At 33.6% G+C, this 25,351-nt stretch overlaps 4 protein-coding genes across 9 annotated transcripts; 2 read left to right on the top strand and 2 right to left on the bottom strand.

Moving 5' to 3' along the window:
* The first annotated feature begins 31 nt into the window (after positions 1-31).
* Positions 32-6,293, top strand: LOC114415533 (mRNA cap guanine-N7 methyltransferase 2-like). Of its 3 annotated transcripts, none has more exons than XM_028380280.1 (11): positions 32-250; positions 319-394; positions 466-560; positions 997-1,068; positions 1,389-1,498; positions 3,196-3,318; positions 3,424-3,516; positions 3,881-3,949; positions 4,076-4,164; positions 4,278-4,375; positions 5,809-6,293. In XM_028380280.1, the coding sequence occupies exons 1-11, from the start codon at positions 170-172 to the stop codon at positions 5,944-5,946; spliced, it is 1,044 nt and encodes a 347-aa protein (XP_028236081.1). In that variant the 5' UTR covers positions 32-169; the 3' UTR covers positions 5,947-6,293. The 3 variants fall into 3 exon arrangements, with proteins under 3 accessions (XP_028236081.1, XP_028236082.1, XP_028236083.1); XM_028380281.1 differs by having other exon boundaries at positions 5,812-6,293; XM_028380282.1 differs by lacking the exon at positions 5,809-6,293 and having other exon boundaries at positions 4,087-4,164; positions 4,278-4,379.
* A 3,809-nt stretch (positions 6,294-10,102) lies between these two features.
* On the top strand, positions 10,103-13,956 carry LOC114415534. 3 transcript variants are annotated; one of them, XM_028380285.1, is made up of 4 exons: positions 10,105-10,250; positions 10,805-10,900; positions 11,256-11,375; positions 11,606-13,956. In XM_028380285.1, exon 4 carries the CDS (start codon positions 11,661-11,663, stop codon positions 13,485-13,487), a length of 1,827 nt encoding a protein of 608 aa, XP_028236086.1. In that variant the 5' UTR covers positions 10,105-10,250; positions 10,805-10,900; positions 11,256-11,375; positions 11,606-11,660; the 3' UTR covers positions 13,488-13,956. The 3 variants fall into 3 exon arrangements, with proteins under 3 accessions (XP_028236085.1, XP_028236086.1, XP_028236084.1); XM_028380284.1 differs by lacking the exon at positions 10,805-10,900 and having other exon boundaries at positions 10,103-10,250; positions 11,253-11,375; XM_028380283.1 differs by lacking the exon at positions 10,805-10,900.
* A 374-nt stretch (positions 13,957-14,330) lies between these two features.
* On the bottom strand, positions 14,331-20,564 carry LOC114415536 (phosphomevalonate kinase, peroxisomal-like). 2 transcript variants are annotated; one of them, XM_028380286.1, is made up of 10 exons: positions 20,406-20,564; positions 20,178-20,331; positions 19,992-20,089; positions 19,789-19,898; positions 19,654-19,706; positions 19,188-19,568; positions 18,421-18,525; positions 17,031-17,258; positions 15,974-16,096; positions 14,331-14,970 (listed from the first exon to the last, which is right to left on the bottom strand). In XM_028380286.1, the coding sequence occupies exons 1-10, from the start codon at positions 20,411-20,413 to the stop codon at positions 14,704-14,706; spliced, it is 1,527 nt and encodes a 508-aa protein (XP_028236087.1). In that variant the 5' UTR covers positions 20,414-20,564; the 3' UTR covers positions 14,331-14,703. The 2 variants fall into 2 exon arrangements, with proteins under 2 accessions (XP_028236087.1, XP_028236088.1); XM_028380287.1 differs by having other exon boundaries at positions 20,178-20,339; positions 20,406-20,556.
* A 2,824-nt stretch (positions 20,565-23,388) lies between these two features.
* Positions 23,389-25,215, bottom strand: LOC114415538 (RING-H2 finger protein ATL20). Its single transcript, XM_028380291.1, has 2 exons — positions 24,408-25,215; positions 23,389-24,003 (listed from the first exon to the last, which is right to left on the bottom strand). The coding sequence occupies exons 1-2, from the start codon at positions 25,114-25,116 to the stop codon at positions 23,555-23,557; spliced, it is 1,158 nt and encodes a 385-aa protein (XP_028236092.1). The 5' UTR covers positions 25,117-25,215; the 3' UTR covers positions 23,389-23,554.
* Between the last annotated feature and the right edge of the window lie 136 nt (positions 25,216-25,351).

The raw sequence follows: 25,351 nt of genomic DNA on the forward strand, positions 1-25,351 counted from the left end.
ACCTATTGTAATGGTCCTCCTCTTTTTATAAGAGTGATTATCATTGTAAAATAGGGTATTTACTCTTTTACTGTAATTTGAGGAATGTTTATTTGGGGAAAATTTAATGTGGAAATGTGGTCATAGGCGAGGGTGTTGGTGTAGTGTTGTAGTGTGAAGAAGAGGAAGAATGAGTCAACCGACACAGCAGCGCCTCTATGATTTTGCCAAAATGGCTCTCATCAACATCTTCGTTCACCCCTACGCCACGGTTCGTCATAGCTCTTTCCCTTTTAATTGGCAAGTACATGCTCTTATTCTCACTCTCATTCATTCAAGGTGTGCGACTTGTACTGTGGAGATGCCGACGCTGATAAATGGGCCCACGCACAAATTGGCCACTACATTGGAATTGGTACTCCCTTTTTCTTCTTCTCAATCTCACCTTTCATTCCCATCAATCAACTATTTTTGCTGCTTCTGTAGATGCGCCTTCGTCTGGGATAGACCAAATGCGAGAAACTTGGGAGACTCACAGGAAATCCTACACTGCCGAGTTCTTTGAGCTTGACCCTTGCACGGTGACCAATCTAATATTTCAATATATGCAATTTTTCATAGAGTTTCTTTTGGAGGACTCCACACCCTTTATCTCTCTGAATCAACCATGCCTTTAACTCCTTATTCATAGCTCATGAGACTCTTAGCAACAAGCGTATTAGGTTTTGTGAATTGAACATCTTGATCTTTCTTTCCAAACTTTACTATGAATGTTATGCTCGAGTGGTGAATATATATATATATATATATGCGTGTGTGCGTGTGTGACAAATCTAATTAAAAAAGTCAAGTATTTTTTTATTTTCTTATATTATAACCTTTGTCAAGTAAGGCACACACTTTGCTGTAAGGTGTTGAAACTTGAAACCACTAGTGCCTTAGACCACCTTGAATTTTGAAGTAAACAGAATTATATCTATTATTACCATTGATTTATGTTTTCATGTTTTACTACAGGAGAATATAGAAACGCATTTGGAGGAGAAGACCAACATGACTGATGTTGTCTGCTGTTTGCAGCATTTGCAGGTCTGACATTCACTTTGTAGTAATGTTTTGAATCATTGTGTTTGTTAATTTATTTGGATATTTATTTACATGGAGCTATAGTTGCTGTTCAGCTTGTTTTGAGGGTATCTTATTTTCTAACACATTGTTTTCATTTTTTTAATGATAAAATCTCTTTCAAAAATAGGATAAGTAAACCTAGTTAGAGGCTCAGGTCCTTTTGAAATATAATACTTTGGTGGTTGCAAAATTTGCAGGCATTAGCTCTGTCAATTTTGTGTTTTAGTTAATCCTCTAAGATTTGCTTGTTGGTCCTCTTCTGATTAGCATCTCTAATGCAGTTGTGTTTTGAGACTGAAGAGAAAGCACGGAAACTGCTGCATAATGTGTCTTCTCTGCTGAAACCTGGGGGTTATTTTCTTGGTATTACTCCTGACTCATCTACCATATGGTATGAGAGTTCTCAGAGGCCTATTATTCTTGCATGCAGTCTCTCTCTGTTGTATTCTTTTTTATTTGCTCTATTGATGGAAGAAAATTCATTTGATTTATAGTGCCAAATTAATTTTTTTGTAGATTTAATTAAGGGTTTACCCATTTGGAACCACTTTTTTGTTCCAGTTCGAATTAACCATTTTGATGATGATGTCACAGAGTTATTTCTTCACATTAAAAAATGGAAGGATTTACCCTGATTTGTGGGCTCTTAGATGTCACTGCCAGCAAAAATATATGTTATTCTGAAAACAGTGCCCTGGGATGCTTAAAGATGTGCATGTACATTGCCCCTCTTTTTCAGCTTCATCTCTTGAACTGTTCCTCTTAACTGGATAATACTGCTTCTACTGACATTGTGATTCTTTTCTAGGTGTGAGTTTTCTGAAATATGTCTTTTAGTTAGGTTATGTTTTTTGTTTCTGTGAGATTACATGAGATTATGTCTATTATTCTTGATATTGTATTTAATAAGTTTAAATATGTTTAAGATCGAATTTTGTTTTGTCCCTAATAAATTTTTTCGTTATTTTGAGTCCCCGATAGGGGTGTGCAAAAACTAGTTCAATAAAAAAATCAAACTGAATTGGTTTTGAACTGTTTTAACCAGTTCGATTTTATATCAAAATAGTCAAACTGATTTAGAAACTGGTTCAAAACTGAATTGGTTTGAAAAGACTGGTTTTGAACTGAACTAGTTTTAAACTGGTTCTAAGAGCCGAACCAATTTCGAACTGGTTTTGGAACTAGTTTTTGAACTATTTTTTCAAATTAAAAAATATTTAAATAAAAACCAGTTCGGTTAACCGAATTGATTTTTTAGAAACAATTTGGTTAATCGAATTGATTTTATAAAATAATGCACTCATTTTTTCTTGAACTAGTTCGGGAAAAAACTAATTCGGTTTAGGTTCGGTTACAATCCAGTTCAATCCAAACCAGTGTTTTTGAACACCCCTAGTCCCAGATATATTGAAATTTTTGTTGAGTCCCTACCATCAATTAAGTGATGATGTGTTACCTTACAAATTGATCTCCCCAATACTATCAATGGTTGTGATGGTGCCACGTCATCACTTAATTGATGACAGAAACACAAAACAAAAGTTTTAATATATCAAGGACTCAACAATGAAAAATTTTATGAGGGACCCAAAACAAAATTTGGTCATTTATTAGGGACCTTAAACATATTTAAGCCTGCTTAATATTAGAATATCCTATTTCCTATTAATCAGTGCACCCATGTCTTTAATTTCTCCATCTTCTTTCACTCTGTTCTTTATTTGTTAATGTTTAGGTAGTTTCAAGCCCAATGCATTTATATTTATAATGTGGTTGATTCCTTTCTGTCTAGTAGAGAGAAAAAAAGAAGGTAAAAGAATAGCTTAGTGGTTTCAGATGAAATCTACATAAAAAGTCTATAATTAGATCATGAATGATCTTATTTTGGTTGGACAATTTTGTTCATCATCCTACTTGCAATTGTTTTTATTTATTTTCTATATACGGATTGTATTCATTACATTATTTATGAACTTGAATCCTATTGGCTTTTTTCTTCATTATTGCTTTTCTGAGCATTTATATAAAGTCTGCATGAGATTGTTATACACAAATATACTGGATAAAGTTAACATGGTAGTCATGTAGGGCCAAGTACCAGAGGAATGTTGAAGCCTATCACAACAAAAGCAGCAGCATGAAGCCAAACATTGTTCCCAACTGCATCCGGACAGAGAATTACATGATTACTTTTGAAGTTGAAGAAGAAAAGTACATATCCCTATAATCGATCAACTGCGTGTTGCTTATTCTTTTCTTTGGTTATTTTAGTTAAAATCTTCTTGTTATTAATTTGAATCTGTTCAACATTTCCAGGTTTCCTTTATTTGGAAAGAAATACCAGCTAAAATTTGCTAATGATGTCTCTGCTGAAACCTATTGCTTGGTTCATTTTCCAAGTTTCATCAGGTTTTCATCTTATTTCATAACTCAAGATGAAAGACTGTGAATTGTTTGTTGTGTTGGTTGGTGCCAATGTGCTCTGTTGATTCTGCTCTCTGATATTACGTAATAAACCTGATTTAAAAAGGAAAAGGCTGATTGCCAATTTTTTTATTATATTTTTGTGTAAACTTTCAGTCAAATAGAAATTCCAAACCAAACACACCATAATTGACTTTGTTCCACCATGAATGTAAAATTAGAACATTGAAAGAACAAGAATGATTATAACTTAATGTACTTGTTTGGTTCATTCCTCATATCTTCAATTATGAATTTTTTAAAAATCTAACCTGACAAAAACTACTGTGTTTGCTTTCTTAAAACTCAGGTTGGCCAGGGAAGCTGGCCTTGAGTACGTGGAGATTCAAAATTTGACCGAGTTTTATGATGACAACAGGTTAGTTTTGCATTCTCTGTAGGGCACTGATCCTCCCAAATCCTTAAAATATATTGTTTGTTATTAGCAGTTTTGGAGTTTGAAATACTATTTATTGAATTTAATTTTTGTGATTGTTTCCGTAAGAGCACAATTAGCAGGCCTGTTAACACACTATGTTCCAAACCTCTTGGATCCTAGGGGGAGACTTCTTCCTCGTTCATATGATGCACTAGGTGATGTGCTAATATTTTTTTTATATCATGTTATTGTTTATAAGTTTCTTGGTTTCACTATCACCTATTATTTATGAAGATACTCTGATACTGTACTTTCCACTCCAACACAGGTCTCTACACCACGTTTATATTTCAAAAACCTGACCCGGAAATTGCACCCCCGATTCCTACTCCGTTATTGCCAGATGTTAGTTATAATCTTGATGAGGTAATTAATATATATTATAGACTATTTTACCTTGATTTACCATTTTACTATGATCAATTTTGATTTTATTTCCTAGAATGTGTTATGTGCCTTTGTTTCTTTTTAATTCTATCATCACTTACGAGTCCTATAACTTGCTGGTATAACATTCTGTTAGAAGATAGTGTCGTCCATCATGCAGACCACCGAAAGATTTTGTTTAGAAAATTTAATTTTAGAAAGCTTGCTATGTCTGGTAATCAAATTAAGCTCCGACTTCATTACACTGGACAGAAGAAAAATTCTTGTTCCAGGGTAATACTACTGAGTACTGACCGTTAGATGAGGGGTTTTCACAGATGGACCTACCCATACCTAACCTAATAGGCGGTTTTCACGGTGGACATGAGAATTTAATTTTCATAATTTGGTTCAGGACTCAGGTTTAATATTTTTACCATATTTGCAAGAAAAATCGGTTTAAAGGAAATGAAAAAATAATTAAATTTTTAAAATGAATGAATTTTTTTAATTATATATTTATTTTTTCTATTGTGATCAATGTGTGATTTTACATTTCCAATAACTTTTTTTGTTTGAATTTAATCTCCCAATTTTTTCAATTGTTACAATGTTACTTTTTCTCTACGCGACGCCCTCAAACTTGTATTTTCTACTCAAATAATTGTGGGTATATAACAGATTTGCCCTAAAATAGGGTTTGAAAGGGTTGTCTAAAATTTGTAGATAACTTTGTAGAATACGATTTTAGGGACTGTTGAAGAGGAGAAAACTGAGGTTTTTTGAATTTGAATAAGTATGACGTTTTGGTTAAAATGGTTTAGTTGATTCAATTTATGAAGATTTGAGAACAAAATGACGATTCTTGAAATTTAAGAAAAAGAAAAGTCAAAATAATATTTGATTATAGGAATTAAAAAATAATAATTTTTCTGTTATTCACGTGCTGCATGACACACTACTTTGTTTATTTCCAGCATATGGACGAGTCAGTAATAGAGGTAAAAAGAGTACCAAATCAAAAGTGATAATTTTTTGGCAAAATTAAACTATATTGGGAAAGTTCTTTTGAAAGTGGTACATTTGAGACTTAAAAAAAAAGTCATTATTGGTATAATCAAAAAGGTGATCTTTAGCTACCTTACGCTTTCATGTACAGTCAGAACTTACTTTCTTTAAGCAAATGAGTTTGTTTTTTCCAAGCTGACAATTCCTAAATTGCTTCTCATCTGCATGGGCACATGGCCAACTTTCTATTATATACAGTACTAATTATATGGAAATACTTCTGCCTCTTGGATTTTGCTTTGCCAAAATATTCTTTTCAATGGTTTCATGATTAAAATATAACATGATTTTGCATCCATACTTTTTTATTTTTGTTTTTTATGGGATGCATTTACAGTCCTTAATTATGTATGTTATTCTTCTAGCAGGTAACCATTTGGCGAGATGATGAAGTGATAAATGGGCATGTAGTAGAACCTGCTATTGGGCTGGGCAAAATAAGCGAACAAAAAGGGATATTGGGCCCAGGTCCTGCAGATTTACGTTTTCCGGAAGCACTTTGAAAGTTCTACTGAAGCTATATGTTTAGCCGTTTAGGTAATGATGCATTGCAATTAGTATTTTATTGGCAAATGACAAGCAAAAAAACAGAATGCAGTTAGGTGTGTTTACATCTTTTTTAAACGGTAAAGGTTAGGGTAGGTGTTTTTCTTTTGACATGTAGTCAATGTGAACGGATTAGTTAACTTTACCATATGTTTTTACACATTGTACTTGTTAGCTTTTCTTCGAGTCTTCTGTTCAAAGGAGTCTCAAAAACAGTATAATTAAATTTAAAATGTAATGATCAACAAGTTTTAAACAATTTCACCTTCTTCGAAATTGGGATGACAAGTTGACAATGAGTCAATATTGCTAGTCTTATAGTATTTCATTTCTGTTTTGAATTAGAAATGAACGATGGTTAGGATTTTTGCGAGAACAGAACCCGTTGTCTTCAACCGTGTGTAATAATATTTATATTTGCATTAGCGTCTTAATATTGCTTTTAAGTATATCTTAAGATTGTGTTTGGAGTAATAAGAAGTGTTTGGTTTAGCCTAAATCATAGAAAATATTTTTTTTACATGCATTAATGGATCCTTACAAATTTAAATTAGTTTGGTACACAATTAATGATGAAGAAAAGAAAATTAAAATCTTTGCACTTTGAATCCACTCTTCAATTTCTCAAACGTTTCATTTACACGAGTGTGAGGTAAAATAAAGTGATACAGTTAATTTATCAACAAAAATTCTGTTAATGACGTTTTTATAATATAAGTTTTTATTTATTTTTTAATAGTCAAAGGGGATTAATCATTTTTGTATTAGAATATAAATATTAATATATAATTTTATTTTATTTTATCTTAAGTTCGTAATAATGTAATATATTGGGAAAAGAACTTACTATTAGTATTATATTTTATTACGATAAATATAAGATGCAGAACTAAAATTTACGATAAACATTTTTTTAGTTATCTTATATTTAAAAATATTTTTTATTATTTCTATAAATTCATAAACTACATGGTTGTTAATCTAATCTAGTATTAAAACAAAGGGAAATTCCAAAAGCAAATGCCAAGAAAAACTTGTGCTAAATACTCCACCTAGTTAGTCAAATCTAATCAAACATTGTCATCATACAGCTGTAGGATAATCATTACAAGCACTCATTAAAAATACAAGCTAAAAATGTATCATATAGGATTAGTAATATAGTATTGTCTAACTCAATAAGCAACTACTGGGTGTTAATTTGAGTGAAACAAACTTAACTTCCTTAAATATATAATTTTGACTTTGATTTGTGCATGTAAAAAATATTGTCAACTATTTTTTTAGGACGATGACTATGAAATTTAAGCCAATAAATTTATACAAAAATTATCCAAAGTAAACTCTTTACTCTTTAATTTCAATAGCTTCCTTTAGATATATTCTGCCTTTAACACACTCATATTGAAAATTACTTTAAAAATCCAAAATAAGTTACTCAATAAATAGGAGATAACGACACGGAGAGACATCACCCCAGCTCAGTTCCCCAATTGCCTAAAGAAATATTATTACCGTGTCACTTAGTAGCGTGCGTGTTCAAAAATAATTATTTTAAAAGAAATCCTATTTTAAAAAATTATAAATATCTAACATTAAAATAAGTTAATCCAAACTTAGTATTGAATCTTATCATTTTCAACAATAAATTAATCTCTTTTATTTTTAGTATGCTTAGTTATTCATTTTACATGCACCTTTATGCTAACTTTTTGCTTTTTACACACCCGATTGATATAAGATATAAAGGTTGACATCATCAAGCAATTCTAGCAGCCCCAATCACACGCATGGTATAATAATAATAATAATAATAAGTCTTCTTTTAAATGAATTCAATTGCTTAAAGTGTGACAAATGAATTATAAATATGATGTTTTAATAATACTTTGTAAAGCCAGAACTTTTTCAGGAAAAAAAGTTATCCGTTGATTAGTCAGACTCAAAAAGAGTTTACTAAAAAGATGCAAAGATGATCACAACCACGTACCAAACATTCTTTTCATTCTCACCAAACCAAACATGGCCGTTGCATTTCGGGTCGGGCAAAAAAGCACGGGTTGCAAACGCAGCTTTTTTGGCAATATCGGATCCGGGTCTTTAAAAGCGGAGTAAAGGAAGAAGGGGTATTTTGGTAAAAGACTACGTTTCCGCGTAGTTTCCATTAATGATTGTGACGGGACTCTCTCCCTTTGTTGCGGAGCCAAATTGAATTTTTATCAATATTTTTTTGTCATATGCTTTGTGACACCCCTCTTTAATGTGGCATTAAATTGAACAAAATCTTTCAGCTAAATCGTATTTCTAATTATATAAAAAAATTGAATACTAGCATATAGTACTACAGATTATTTTTTAATGATAAAGGAGAAGCAGGTGAAGAAAATGGGTTAGTAACTAGTAAGAACCAATCCTCAAACATCATCATCACATTATAATTCTAGAAGCTAAAATTACTACCAAATATATGGTACAAGCTCGTGGACAAAGAAGCCTTTTGTACATATTGAATGATTTGTTGTTCTTATTTCTTTAAAAAGTATGTCCAAAGCAAGAAATGCGAATCTACTCAATGATGATTTGTTTATCGTTGTAATAAAGAAATTTTCAGTTCCGCTCGGTAATCAAGTAGACATTTTTTTAATGTTAAAGTTAACCATTTTACAATATTTTTACTTTTCCCAACCTTCCGACAAATTTAGCATTTTACTGACTCTAGAAAATTTTAATAAGTTCAAATTTGAGACAGTAAATTAATTAAAAGACATTGAAAGATTAAACTTCAGGGCGAACTCTTGGTTTGGTCGTCTTTCAAAATTTGTTGAAACATCAATTTAATTTTAAAAGATTAATTATTGTCCTGTTTGTTTTTTCAAGCAAATGACATTTTCACTAATGTCAATGTAAAATTGTACTTTATGAGGCACATTTTTTTCAAAGCAAGAATTTTCTGTTGTGGCTCAAAGAGAGCTATATAATGAATATAAATAGATAGCAGTACTATATAGATTTATTACTTCTTTTGTCTATTTTTTCAAAATATTTTGTCATTTTAAAAGATTAAAAATTTAATTTTGTTAATAACACCCTAATCTATTAATGTCTCACTTAAACGATTAAATTAATTTGTAACAACTTTTTAATTGTATATCTCAAGAGACAAATGATATTTTTTTGGTTACATAAGAGATAATAATATAAGATGAAAGAAGTATTAAGTAATATTTTTATTATTAAATGGAATCATATAAATAAACCTTAATATTTTATGCAGAATTTGAACCATTTTGCGATAAAAAAAATCTTTTGATGATTAAAACAAACTCTATTATTGCCGTTGAATATACTTTTTTCTTCAGAAACTTTATGTAAATAACAATGAATTTTATTTTAATTTTTTTAACGCATACGTGACCACTTATTTTTTAACAAAAAGAATCTAAAATTTCAAATTCCATATAATAATTTACATTCGTATTTTAACTTGATATAATAAATTATTATATCACAGACAAATTATATTTCGCATTGGTCATTCAAAGAAAATCACACACTAGTAACAAAAAAAATCACATTCTACTCACTATACTCCAGTCTTTCATTATTTATATTGAACAGAATTTTTCAATTATGCATATAAAAAATAATCAAACATATTACTGTTTTTTTTTTTTTTGTATATTTACATAAGAGCAAACTAGAAGTGAACAAAATTGAGCTTCAAGAAAAAATGACCATATTACTAAACTAACTACATACAACCTTTTAAAGATCTAACCATAAAAGCACTTTAAGTTTTCAACATATAAAAAATAGTAACAACTTAAGAAAATATAATTCTGTTAATGCTTGGATTTATAACTAATTTTAGACATACAAAAGTAATAAACCTTCATTAAAGATATCTATTATATACTTTAATATATGATAAATATTTTTAAATAGAAATTGGGATTTTTATATATTTAAAATTAATCTTAAAAATGATGTTATTATTTTCCTAAACATGATAAAGAGATATGATGGTGTATTATGAATGAGTTGTGAAATACTGAAATATTGATTTTATTGAATATTTAAATTTGAAATAAAATATTTATTTTTGGGGGGTCATTGGTTTCACTCGCTTTCTCTCTGTATCTCAGTTTCTGCTTTGTTTCCATTCCATGTGCACCTTATTTCCTAACACTGCACCTTCTCTCTCTCTCTCTTCTCTCAGTTCCTCAATGATTCACGGGCTGATTCTTCTTTTTTGTGATCGGTGAGTTTCTGGTTTTCTCTGTGTTCTTCAATTGTACTTCATCATGCTCATTTTCTTCTACTGATTCTACCATTTGGGTGCTTCACTTTTGCTGCAATCACTCTGTGGTGTTAAAGATTTGAGCTTTGACTGCTATAGTTTTTTGCACATATAAGCAAACAAGATGGTGAAGTGATGTAAAGTTGACAAAAAAGTATCTAAATTTGAGCTTTTTTTTCTTCTTTTTTTCTATTTTTTTTTATCATGGAGAATAAAAATTAAAGGTATTGGAGTCTGGGTTTGCTGGTAGGATTTGGGTTTAATTATGGATTTTTAATTGCAGTGTAAATTATTGGTATGAAACCATTTGCTCAGAAAAAAAATGTAGTCCCTTTTAGCTTTGAATTTTAGTTAACTCTTGATTTAATGAATGAGTAGACAGGGAATAGGATCGATATTTAGGTTTATGTATGCATTTTTTTTTTCCAGTATATGTTCTTCAGCAGTATTTACCTGAAATAATTGAAAAGTTATATTCCCTAGTTGCTTCTTAATGAAGCATTTCTATCCATCAGAAACTACAAGGGCCAGGACAAACACCAAAAAGAGCAACAAGGGGGAATATAAACATTATTTTTTCTTTTACTGGAATATATGTTAATTTTTCAGAGGTAAGAGAGCCACTTCACACTGGTTTACTGTTGATGATTTGATGCAAGGAATTAGTACATCTGTTAGAATTGTATGCCTTGACAAAGCATGTAAAACATAAAGAATATTTACCTGAGCCTTATCTATCCATTCTCTCAAAATGCCTAATATGTGGAATAAATTTGAGCCATATGTAAGCAAGGGGAAGAAAGATAGGCTGGGTAGAAAAAAGGAAACAAATGCATTCAATTTCCCAAGTGATGTATTTTTATACTTGAAACATGTGAAGCAAAAGAAGATAATATATTCTAGTTTTGAAATTAAAACACTAGCAATAGCTTGGCATGACTGTAAGTGTATGATGCTGTGTAGCAGGCAGAAATAAGAGCACCAAACCAGTATGCACTAGACCAAAGTGAATTACTGCAAGCTCAAACAGTCAACCCCACTCATTCTCCTTCTATTAGTGTGGGACAGAATAGTAAACGAAAGAAGGTAAGAAAAAGATATAATGCATATGTTTTTTTTCTCAAGTAGCAAATGATTTTCTTTGCTTTCATGCAACTTACAAATAGTGTTTAATAGCTTCTTTGGTTACATTTGAGATATTTACCTGAACATATGAAATATTTTTATACAGGCTGAAATTTATCTGAAATGTGTATGAGATAATTAATTACTGTTTTAACAATCTCATTTTGTATTTTATTTGCTGAGTATTACAGAGCTATGGCACTGGATTTGTCAAGAGTATAGGTTTTCTCCATTCCTATATTAGCAATGGTTGCAGAATCATGGTTTCGTAGTCTGTGGAAGGCTCCTCGGAAGCATGATGCTAATTCTGAGAAGGTGGTCATTGAAGTATTAGCATTTGAAATAGCAAGCTTGATGTCCAAGCTAGTTAATTTATGGCAGTCTTTGAGTGATAAACAGATTGTTAGATTCAGGGAGGAAATCACAAATTCAGTGGGCATAAGAAAGCTTGTCTCAGATGATGATCATTTCATTGAACGTTTGATCTGTTTGGAGATACTTGAGAATATGGCACATGTGGCTGAGTCTGTGGCTAGGCTTGCTAAGAAATGCAGTGATCCAATTTTCAAAGGTTTTGGGAATGCCTTTTACGAGTTTATCACTACGGGAAGTGATCCATATGGGTGGGAATTCACTGGCAAGAAAATGGAAAAGAAGATTAAAAGGATGGAAAAGTTTATATCAACTAATGCAAGTTTGTATCAAGAGATGGAAGTGCTTGCTGATCTTGAGCAAACTTTTACAAGAGTGAAGGCTAATGGTGAGTCAGATGGTGTAACTTTAATGGAGTATCAGAAGAAGGTTGCATGGAAGAGGATGGAGGTGAAGCACTTACAGGATATTTCTTTGTGGAACAGGACATATGATTACACAATACTTCTTTTAGCAAGATCCTTATTCACAATATTCTGCAAGATCAACCATGTATTTGGACTTACAGAGATGGTGGATGTTGGCGGAACCACTAATTCAAGTGTCTTGAATTCGGATTTCATTTACAGAAGTCAATCGGTTTCTACAATATTGCAATCTTCATACCAACCATCACAGAATAATATTCCCAGGTTTTCTTCAGGACCCCTTAATGCTATTACTGCTAGATCAGGCCCAATTGGTCAAACAACAAATAAAACAAGCATTTCTCATTCAGGTCCTCTTGGTGACTCATCCACGAAGTCAGGCCCCATTTTAGAAAAGCATTCAACAAACGTCAATTTTTACTCAGGTCCTCTTGGAAGGAAATTCAATCCATCAGTCCCAGTTACCGGAAGAAAAAAAAAGAGTAAGATTTGGAAGTTTTATGGACACTCTGCTGCCATAAGTGGGAAGGAAACTAGCACAAGATCCAGTCGACTGACCCAAGTAGGACCTTTCAAAGGTTGTATGGCTTGGGACAGTTCCATATTCACTGACTGCCAGTCAAGTGCAAATGGTGTTCATTATGGAACGCAGAATCTCAAAGATATTAATTCAAACCCTCTTGGTCCTGGAAAAGTAGTTCATCATACTCAATCAGTCTTCAAACCTCTTTGCAAGCTATTTAATCCTCCACCTGAAACCCTTGGTGCTGCTGCTCTAGCACTGCACTATGCAAATGTTATCATTGTGATTGAGAAGCTAGCAGCTTCTTCACACTTGATTGGTCTGGATGCAAGAGATGACCTGTATAACATGTTACCAAGACGTGTGAGAGCTTCCCTTAAGGCCAAGCTAAAACCATATACCAAGACCCTGGCATCATCATCATCATCATCAATCTATGACCCAAGTCTAGCAGAAGAATGGAATGAAGCAATGTCAAGCATACTTGAATGGCTGGCACCACTTGCTCATAACATGATAAGATGGCAGTCTGAGAGAAGTTATGAACAGCAGAGCTTTATTTCCCGGACAAACGTGCTGCTAGTACAGACCCTTTACTTTGCAAATCAAGAAAAGACAGAAGAAGTAATTACTGAGCTTCTTGTGGGTCTAAATTATGTCTGGAAATATGGTAGGGAGCTCAATGCAAAAGCTCTGGCTGAGTGTGGCAGTTTTAGGGTAGACAATGAATATCCTAATCTGAATGGATGAATAATCTGTCTCAAGGTTGTGGCCATTTCCTACAGGAGTCCAGTTCCTTGCTAGAGATGAGAAACACGAACCATCAATCAGTCTTGTTAAATCAACAAATGTGAATCAAGTGCTAGCAGAATTATGAGAGAAGTACCTTTGTATTCATTATTGTGGAAATGTAGTATCAGAATGCGTACCTGGTGAGGAATTTTTTTTAATCATTTATCGTTAATTATCTTTGATGAGTTCCTAGCTGCTAGAACTTGGATAGCTGATCTCATCTGTGCAATGTTGGCCTTCTTTCCTTGATGAGTTCCTACTTCGTACGTGATGTTTAGAGTGTGCATATTTATGAGCATTATTACATATTAAATTGTATAGTTCTATCACGCTATGGTGAATGTTATTTCGCAATATCTTCTGAATTGCCAGTCAAGGAATTTGTCATCCTATTTATAGCAAGTACCATAATCTATTTTTCTTGTAAGTTGTATGCTAACATTGCTCAAAATTCAGACTGTCATTGTGTCTATATAGCTCATAGTTCCGTGATAGAAGCTATTATTACAAACCTATCCATTGGGGATTTGCTTATCTCAAACCCATACCTCCTATTTACGGAAAATTTTCTTTTAGTGAGTTGTAAAATTGTAATTTACTAATTTTCATTTCATCTGCAAATATTACCTTTTTAGGACCGCTAATGGTCCTCCTATAGGCTGAAGCCATCCGTTGAGAAATTGCTTATCTCAAACCCATACCTCCTATAGGTCTTCGGGGTCTGGTTCGTGTCAGGCCAATGATATTGCTATTACATCACACGCAGTACATGTCAGACATATGAGGGGAAAGAAACCAAAGTTGCGAGGAAAGTTTTAGCTAAGTTATTTAACGTATTCTCTCGACCAGTTGTATTAAAGTAGGTACATCTGAACAAGCACGGAAGATGTTACACAACAAATCTGAAATTTTGATGTTTTCTTCTGTTCTGACTAGGCTATAGGAAACTAGATTCAAAGAATCTCCTGCTCGTTTACAAACCACGAATAATTGGAGGGGGCTTCACTTGAAGGAAAAAAAACTATAACCATTAAAGCTTACTTTCAATCTTTCACTCATTTTCCCCCGCAATTGAAAAAAAAAAAAAAAAGAAGCAAACACTAATACCTAGTGAAGCCACAGTCCGCCGAACTATTTTGTGGTGACATACAAATTTTAATTGATGGAAATGGACTTATTGAATATGAATTGAAGACACAGCTGATGTGATTTCATTGGTTCGTGGGTCAGCCTTTTCTAAACAAACGCCACAAGGATCTTCTTTAACCAACAAGGCAAGGACATTGAGTGAACTCCATATTTTTGTCACATTGCTGCTCGAATCTCCCAAGGTAACAGCAAAGACTGCATCAAATCCTCCTGCCCCTGGCACTCCAGCCAACAATACTCCTTCCAAGTTCACTGTAGCATCTAAAAGTTGTGTTTGTGATTCTGGTTCAATCTGTATACATTGAAGTCATAAATTGTCAAATTTTTTAAATGATGAATCCATCAGATAAACGAGTTTCTAATACAAAACCTCTGACTACATTTCAATTTATAAAAGCTGAACAGCAAGTAAATATAGCAATTATGGTCCATAAACACAGTCTAAATCGTATCTAATCCATTAAACATCAATCTTCTGATTGATACAAGGGGTTCATAAGATGTTGAAACAAAGCAACTCTATTTTAACCGAACCACAGTTGTGGCACTCCAGATTTCTAAGACATTGGCCCCATAGCAAGTTTATAGGTAAAATTGTTGTCATGGATCAACTATACCAAAATCTTAAGATGTTAGATGAAACACATAAATGGTTCCTTTTTTTTGTTGAACTGGAGAAGAATGCCTAAAACAAGAACCCACAACGAAAAGAAACAAAAGCAGAGTCAGCTAACATGAACAAGTTAACTCCCTGCAGCAGGTTTATAGGTAGTAAATTGTACTTTTTAAGACAACAGGAGTAATCACTTGGTGGTGCAAGAAATCTTGATAAGGAATTTCTTTCAGTTCTTGATTGACAGCGTTTTATGGCAAATTGGCAATGCATGCTATCTTTTTATTTTACCATGTGCATTTTATCGATACCGAATCCAAGACACTAACCCTGTTTACCTCTTTCTGTGGAATATGCAGATAGCAAGTGGACTAACCACTATGGAACTCAATCCAACCTTAATCCTTTCCTATGGATCACTGGGATGACATATATTATTTGCAAGTAAATTGTGCAACTTAGCTTCACGATCATTCTTATTCCATAGGAAGATGAGAGATGTAGTAGTACCGAAAGAGGTGTTAATGGAAAAAGCAAAATCACTAAATTTCAAACCAAAAAAAAAAAAACAAAATGAAAACAAAACAAGGGTAATGTATATTCCACCAAGATATATTTGTATAATCAAAATCGCCATCATATGAACCATAAAAATAAGTGCTCAATTAGTTCATGAACTTACTGGAACACCTGCAGCCTCGCCCATTTGGCTCATACGATATCTAATCCCCAGCATGGCTTCTTTTGCTCCTAGCAGTGCTTTAATAATTGCTTCCTTGTTTGGTTCTGAAGCTTGTTCTATCCACTGATCAAGCAATTTGAATTTCAAAGTTCAAACATCAACATGAAAGAAGAAATCTCGCAATATAGGAAAAATCCCTAGAACTTGACTGAAAAAAAAAAAAATTTCTCAAGAAAATCATATCAGAAATTGTTAAGTTTACAACCTGAAACCGAAATCCAGGCCACAATGACTACAGAACTTCATATTAAATTAACATGGATTGTAGAATGATCCCACATGGGTGCTTCCCGATAATACAATATTAAATTTAATTTCTGGGCACACGAAGTTATGAGTAACCTATTTTAATTGCTCCTCCTTCTCTCCGTGCAAATGATAAAGGACACCTTCAATTCTCACCCCTTAAAAGGGTCAGTTTGGAACGTCCTTCAAGTTGGGGGTGAAAAATTAATGGATGTGTTTCCAATATAATTTTTATATCAATCTCATTTACGAATTGCTCATACTCCATTTTTAAGTGTTACCAAACTGACCATTAAAGTTGGGCCACATAATTATTTTATCATTCCATAATTATGAGATTTGAGTTTACTGTCAACTATGAGGTTCTTAATTCTCAGGCAATAAGGTCATATGAAGTATGAAAGGCTGCCAAGAGGTACAATAAAGAAGTTAAAATTTTCAAGTTAGTTCCAACTTCACATCCGGCCAGAATCAAACTCTGGAGTTTCACAAGCTGACAGAGAAACAGTTGAATGCCATCTCTCTTCCAAAACCATCAAAGCAATAAATGTATATTTATAATCAATAAAGACGTACTACATGGAAAACAGTCAAAAAGAAGTGTGTGATCCAATGCAAAGAATACCTAAGTGGCACACAATGTTTAAGTTATTTGAGTTAAACAGTAAGAATTGTCAATCATTTTACTTTGGTTGCATAAGCATAAATATTCTGACTTGAAAATTACTAATAGTTGATCTCAAAGAAATACCTTGTCAGATCTTAGCATGCTGCAGCTGTCAATCACAGATTTATATGCATTCCATTGTTCCTTTGCTAATTTGCTTAACAAGTTTAGTTGCATTTCCAATGCTGAATTTGCCTCTGACAATCTTCTCCATGTGTCCAGGGATTTCTGAGGGTCAGACTTTTGCCATTTTTTAACAGCACCAACCATCGATGGTGTGGATGATCCACCAGTTCCAGGTTCTCCTAGTAACTAAAAACAAAATGATATCAATCAGCCTTGGAACCAAGAGAGTTCATATATGATATAATCTGGCTAAAACAAACTTGGATTTAGTAAACACTCTGTATTATTCATCTGCATATACTGATATCACTGTGTTACCCGTACCCATGGGTGGATTTACAATGAAAGGTAATTAGGTCATATGTAAATACTGAAATAGAAACAAATAAAACAGGGTTTCCAAGAGACCCTGCAATCTCCCTAACAGATCTCAATATGCAGGTGTGGACATAAAAAAAAATCCAATCTTGTAATGTATCTTTCAGCTTCTTTTACATAGAAGTTTGAAACTAAGTGATTTTTAAGTACTATTCACTCAGAATATTATTGAAAAAAATTGAAGAACCAAGCTTTCTGTTTGTTAAACTGGCAACTTACAATTTTCAAAATTAGGTTAGTGAACTTGAATTTAAGAGTATTATTGCAGAAAAACACTAAGCTTGTCTCTTTGGTCATTATTGACAAATGCATTCAAGGTTTACATATGCTGCACATAGAAAAGTACAATGATATAAAACAACATAAAAATATTAAAAATAGATAAGCTGTTAATGGCTCTTAGCTCCAAATATCTGATTCCTGTGAACTAAAACATCTCACGTTAGTTTTATTGTTTCCTTCGCATGATTGTCATACTCATGCAACTATACTCTAGCCAATCCTTAATAAATATCACATATGCTTATGTAGCTGACAGAGCACTGAATTTCCACATACAGGAAGAACTCCAGAACTCACATTAAAAATAAACATATAATCAAATAAAAGATCAGAACTTAGACAACGTAAGACGCATTTGGTAATCATGAGTCTAAAATGTGGATTGCAGAGACAAAAAGTAATTCATGGAACAGAAAACTTAAAATTCTGAAAAGCCTGGAAGAGTGCTAAAAGGAGAAGACTGTATCTAACAAGCAAGACAATGTTATTTCTTTTTTTTTACTTTTCTATTAAAAGAAGGTTTTGAATAGAAACCAAATGTATAAATATAGAGTGAGGACTTAGGTACACCCAACCACCACCACCCTTTCAACCAGAAGAGATAGGGGGAGAAGGGAGGTGGGGCAGGGTGTAAGTGCCCATAGCCACATTTTTAAGACATAAAAGTAGCAAAATTTAAGTTGCTTACAAGAGTCATCAAAGGTGGTAAAGAGAACTCAGCTGTGTCATGGTCCCAATTTCCTTTTATAATTTCAGTGATACTATCTGGCAAAGGCACTGCTATATCTCCTACCTAGAATGTCAATAAAACAAAAAAAGGAAGTTATTGATGTTTCTCAAACATTGCTAGTAATAACCAATAGTAGAATCCTAACATGCTTGTCAATAACAAATGGGAAAAACACTGATTGCAATGCACAGTGGTGGCTACATAATATATGAGCATACTTGTCATGAGCATTTCAAGAATTCACCAATAATAGTTGTCAATAATCTCAAGATGGAAGCCAAATATGGGTCAAACAAACCAGGGAGGGTGCATTATGCCATTTCTGTTAAATGCACATCTCTTTATATATATAGAGTGAGATCTACGTTCTCCATTTAATACCTTCTCAAAGACATTAAATTTCATCAATCCAATTGTCAAATTGAAAGCTTTCATTAAGATCTACTTTGATACTTCATCGAATAACATTCAATTTAGCATGATATACTTTTTTAAAATACAAATGTCATCTATAAGTCACATACTAACAAATGTCCAATTTAGCTCAAATTTAATGTGCATGATCACTGTAATAATATGACAAGGTTCAATGATTGGATTGGTGAAATGAAATGTCTATTAAAAGATACTAAACAGAACATATAAAGTGATGAACTTGAATAAGCAAGAATCAGTTGTCGCTCAATATGAAAGGTATATGAGAAGGGGGGGGGGGGGGGGGGGACCTTAGTGGAAGAAATCACTTCTGGTGAAAACCGCACATAGCGCTGACTGCCATACACAGCTGAACTGACATCAAACCCACTGCCAACTTTCCCCTGTGCAATACAGTGTGCAGTTTGTGCTATTTTATGCACCATATCAAGATCTGCAACATCCTTCCTTTCCCAATGATCTTTCAAAGAGGAAAGCTTTACAACATCCAGGTAATGAAGTAAAGCAGCAACTACAGCCGTTGTCATCGCTGCAGACGAGCCCAAACCAGTTTTTGCCACTTCAGGTTTGCAACTCCCTCCATCGGCATCATCAGTATTGAAGGTAATGGAGGAAAAAGGCAGAAGGGTGGCCAACGATTCCGGTGTCAAAGGGAGTCCACGTCTCTCAATCTGCAGGAGAAGCATTTGTTAAGACATAAATATCTTGGTCTAAGCTTTTAAAAGCTCAAATCATCAAAACAAAAGGGTAAATTACCTCATTCCTATATGAATAAAAATCATTGCCACCCAAAATTGTAATGTCAAGACCTACAAGATCAATACAGTTACAAAATCGGACGTTTAAACCTAATTTCCATTTATCAAAAAGGGTAAAGAAGCATAATATCACCATGTAAAAGTAGTTTGTGCAACAGCTCTTTTTTATTCTGGTCAAACGTTGCATAAGCAGCAGCCACGGAATACTGAATCGCATATTCCACAAAAGGATTTCTCGTATCACTGAAATACCAAAACCAGAAAGAGCACAGTAATAATTCTATAATGCTTGCTAATAGTGAAAAAAATAATTTGAAAAGGAGAAGGTGAAGGTGCCTTGGGGAAACGGTTTGGATGGCGAGATTTTTGAGAGCGAGTTTGTAGAGGGCTTGTCTGCAGAGCTGAGGAGAGGTTAATCTGATATCTGTCCATGCCTGAAGGAAATTCAATAAGAGAGAATGAGTGAGTAAAAGATGAAAGAATGAATAGTGAGAAGAAGAAGAAGAAAAAGAATATGCGCACCCATGCCCAGGAATCGGGTTTGATTTCGTGATGAATTGGTTTGATAATGGCGTAAAAGCGAGCGTTGGTGCTGAGGACAAGTCCTGGATTAGGTCGCTCCAAAATGAGGTAACCACCGGTCATAAGCACTTTCCCGGGAGCTGAAGTAACAACCCTGTCAATCTAAATTTTAGTGAAATTCAATATTATTTCCATACTGCAAACCAATGTCAGTGATTGTTAACTTACTCGGCCATCGATGTTGTGCTTGTTGCAGATGCGATGCGATCACCACCAGGCACTATAGTATTGTTTCACTTTCAGTGTTGTATTTTCCTCTCACGAGCGGGGAAGAAACAGAAGAAACAAATAATGAATGAATGGCCTCGCGTTGCACGTGGCGGGTGCAATTTCGTTAAGGAAGGAGTACATACTACATAGTAATTATTAAGGCTTTTTTTATCAAGTAGGGTAACCAAATTTTTAATTTTTCAATCGGGGTATATTTTAAAAAATTACTTAAAACAAGTTAAGTCGTAACAAGTGTTATAACTTTTGACTTCATTCGGCTTATTATTTCTTTTAACTGAAATCGTAAAATTATTTATCACTTCAGTTCAAATGTTATTTTTTTTTACGATTCTCTAGTCGCAAATATTTTTATTTATTTTTTAAACAAAGTCATAAAATTATTTATGATTTTTTTTTGTTTTACGACTCGTAAAAACTTTTTTTAAATTTTTTTTAAAGGAAACCTGCTTTTTTATTTTAAAAAACTGTTTTTTTTCTATTCGTACCCCTATTTTTGTTTTGTTAACTTTTTTTCTGTTTGTAAATCTATTTTTTCTTTTAATTTATAATTATTTATGGTTTTATTTTTATTTTAAAAAAAAATTAAAAATACTAGTATTAATTATGTCATTTTTAATTTTTATTGATAAATTATTTAAACTTTAAATAAAAAAATTTAAAATAAAATATATTAAAAATATATACAACATGTTTTAAATAATAACATATCAAATAAAATCATAAAAAAATATACTAAAAAGTAAGTCAACTTAATATTATTTATTATATATTTTTTTTAAAAATATTTAAAATAAAAAATAAAAAATAAAACCATAAATAATTATAAATTAAAGAAAAAATAGATTTACAAACAGAAATACAGGATTAAAAGCAATGTGAAGAGCTACCTAATTATTATAATACAACTTCATATGTTGAACATCACAAAATTTTAATTCTTTAAGAAGTTGTTTAATCCACACCAATTCACAGGTAACAAAAGCCATAACTCTATATTTTGCTTCTGCACTTGATCGAGCAACAACACTTTGTTTCTTGTTTTTTCAAAAGACAATATTTCCTCCAAATGATACACAATATCCAGTGGTGGATCGTCTGTCTATGGGACAACCTGTCCAATCAACATCACAGTATCCACAAATTTGAGTATTTCCATTATCCTTATACAAGAATCTTTGTCCTTGAGTCTTTTTGATGTATCTAAGAGTGTGAATCATAACATTCCAATGGTCAATGTAAGGATCCTACTTAAATTAACTAACAACTCCGACTACAAATGATAGACCATGCCCGATAATTGTGAGATAAATGAGTTTCCCAACTAGCCTTCTATATCTCTCTAGATCTGAAAAAGGTTAACCTTGATTTGACATTAACTTCTAATTTGGATCCATAGGACTATCAATAGGCCTAGAATTAGTCATACTTGTCTCCTCCAAAATGTCCACCAAAGCATATTTTCTCTATGAAATGACAACACCTTCATTTGATTGAGTCACTTCAATACCAAGGAAATACTTTAGGCAGCCAAAGTTTATGGTCTGAAAATGACTGAATAAGTGTTGCTTTAGTTGGAAAATTTTGGAAGCATCATTCCTTGTAATAGCAATGTCATCAACATAGACAATTAGGTAAACACACTTCCTGGGAGAAGTATGGCAATAAAAAGAGTAATTTGCTTCACTTTGCTTCATTCCAAAATTCTTCATTTTCATTTCATCCACAATCATGTATTAGGAACTTCTTTAATTCTTCAACGACAGCTTTGACTTTGGCTATGTGTGAGGTCGTGTCATGGTTAGTCTATTTGAGAAAAAATGCATGATTTGTTGAATCAAATAAACTGGATGTCATTAGCAAAAATATCTTGAGCATTTTTCTAGAAGGCAACAAACAAGTCTCGAAGGATCTGAGTATTTCCAACACATTAGGTTCTACCAATTGCCATAAAACAACGCAAAGTTGGAAGTCAAGTGTCTTCCACTGATTTTTGCTCTTTGCTGGAATTTCACTGGCTTCTTTCTCCAAATGATCATAGTGACCTTGATCAAGGAACCATAACTTAACTGAGGCAGACCAAGATAGATAATTTTTTTAGTTGAGTTTTTGAATAATGATAGTGGGATAAAAAGGAGAAGGAGTAGAAGTGAAAGTGGAATTCGTAAATGTCATCTTGAGAAATCATGGACGAAGTATCCAGTAACAGATGCATGACACAAAACCTGAAGAAAAAATAATAGGCCAAAGGACGGAGGTGTATAGGTCCACTGTCCAAATAGCACCAAAACAACGATCTAAGGACTTAAACAGAATATGGAGAGGCCGACAACCAAAACCCAGGTGTCGCATCACAGTTCTAGTGATCGAAGACGTACATGTGGGACGCACATGCCTGAGAATGATACGTGGAAAAACGACGTGTGTTGAGGTTTCTGATTTCGAAACCTCTAGGGTTGGGCTACGCTGGAAGAGACGACCTATATCTAGGTATCGTTGGAGATAGGTGTGGCAGCGGATGGCGGTGCCAATGATAGACAATGACAAAAGTGCAGAGTGAGATCGTCTCACTCTAAAACCAACTTGACATATTTAAAATATGAAAATATACACGAAAAAGGAGCCTCAGTAGCCTCAGCCACCACTGTACCGAGAGATGTGTGTGTGTGTGTATATGAAAAATTAAAATCAACTTCTATAATAAGCTACATAGAAATATAAAACATTAATAAAACACTATCAAACAACAACTTTATCAATACCAAACATAAAATCAAAAGTTGAAACTAACATAGATTATGGTGATGGGGTATCGCAAATAAACAGCGATTCAATATTAATTAATAAAAGATTGACAAGAATATTGATTTTATTAACTTTTATTATAACTAATTTAATTGATTATAGACAGACTCAACAAATATTAATGGTTACTTTTGCAAAGAAATATTTACATTACTAGTTGTAAGATATGTATGTTTCACATTACAATGCAGGAGAATGTAATAGTTATCAAATTATGCCTGTCTTAAAAATCTTCTGTGGTAAAGTGATTCGTATATAAATATGAGAGATAAAAAGTTAAAGCATTATTGTGGTGATGATCGAGCACGTGGTTGTGGTAACTTTCGTGGAGAAGTTCGGCAAATTGGGCACGACGCGTTCAGTGGAAGCCATTCATCGATGCATTGTGCATGAAAGCAGTGTCCACATTCTGGTATGGTTTTCACTGTCTCTTTGGGTATGTACTCTGATAGGCATATTGAGCAGGTCTTGTCACCCTTCTTTGGTAAGCCTCTGTTCTCACCTAACACTATTTTTGGGTACGATTCAATTGTGGGCCTGTCGAGGCCCGTGACTGTTGTGGGCCGTGAGCCCGCTAGAGCCTCAAAATCTGGCACCGTTTCATTAGCCCAAGGCCCATCTTGGTTCCCGATTCTTAACCAGCTGTGGATGCACCTCAATACTCCCATGCAGCACAACAAAGCTGTTGCCCCTATGCATATGACTATGGCGTAACGTGCACCATGGGAAATCCCTGTCAGTGTAAAAATTCATGGTTAATCTTTTACAACATGCTAAAAAATCAATGTTCTAACTTCTAAGGTCCCTCATTAATAAAACTTTTATGATGTAAGCCTAAATAATTTTAGGAATTAGAGTACTAGTTAGTTAAGAAATTCAAAATATTTTTTTTTATTAAAATTTATGTTTAGAATGCATTGAAAATTATTGTAGAAAGTGCATTAATGACAATTTTTAATAATTTTTCTTTATTCTTAACCAATGCCTTAAATGTATGGTTAGCATTTACCATAATTTTATGACTATTTTCTTAAAAATATGCTCAATGATAACTCATAGGAAAATTTCATCACTTATTAATGGAGCTCTTATATTGAGACTCACATTTTATGGAGTGAGTGGTAGTACATGGTTTACCTTTTGAAGGGACAAGGGAACAATCAAGCTCAAAAGTCTCGTTGCTCTTGAATCCGCACCGTCCACCGTGCGACTCGCACCTCCCGCACGACGGCGAGTCCCACGAGAATCGCAGATCGTCGCTGAGTTCTGACGACGTCACTCGATCATTAAACGGCGACTGAACCGGCACCGTCACCGTCGCCACCAAGTCACACACAGACGACAAGTGTCCAAACACAGTCGAAGAAGGCGTCGCAAAAACGAGGTACTTGGGAGAATCGCTGAGACAACTTATTGGACGGTAACGACGGACGAGGTACTCCAAGTTGAAGGAGCAGTTGAAGAAGGTGAATTTTTGGCGGTAAACAGCGTCGAAGGGAGAGGCGGAGAGGTTAAGAGAGAGGAGGCGTTTGGGGAGGCAGTTGTTGGGGTCGTTCACCCATAGTTGCTGCGCGGCATAGTTTATTCTTTGGATTCTGAGTTCTTCGCCGCAGTAAGATAGGTTAAGTAGTGTTTGGCCGTTGTGGTTGCAAGAAACGCTGAACCCTGGGTGGCCACATGAATTCTCTTGCTCTCCCTCTATGCGGAACGGGAATCGGATTACTGGCTCGTGAGTTTGGCAAACGCTGTCTAAACATGCTTCTATACTTGCTAGTGCTATTGCTATCTGGGATGGGTTCAAGAGGATGAAGAGGAAGAGTTTGAGTATGGTATTGGGAATTTTCATGTTTGGGAAAGCAGTTCTGTTCACTTTGGGTTGGGGTGAATTTTGATCTTGTTGTCGAATATGGGTGGTGCTGGACTATTGAATTAGAATATTGATATAACGATATTTAATTATTTACATATCATATATATATATACCAATCAACGTCATGATAAAAAAAAATATACCAATCAAACTTCTCATTTCATTTGCTTGTATTTTTTAGCCAATCAATATAAAAGAGAGGTTAGTGTGG

Source organism: Glycine soja, chromosome 6 (assembly GCF_004193775.1).
Source record: "Glycine soja cultivar W05 chromosome 6, ASM419377v2, whole genome shotgun sequence".
NCBI classification, from domain to species: domain Eukaryota; kingdom Viridiplantae; phylum Streptophyta; class Magnoliopsida; order Fabales; family Fabaceae; genus Glycine; species Glycine soja.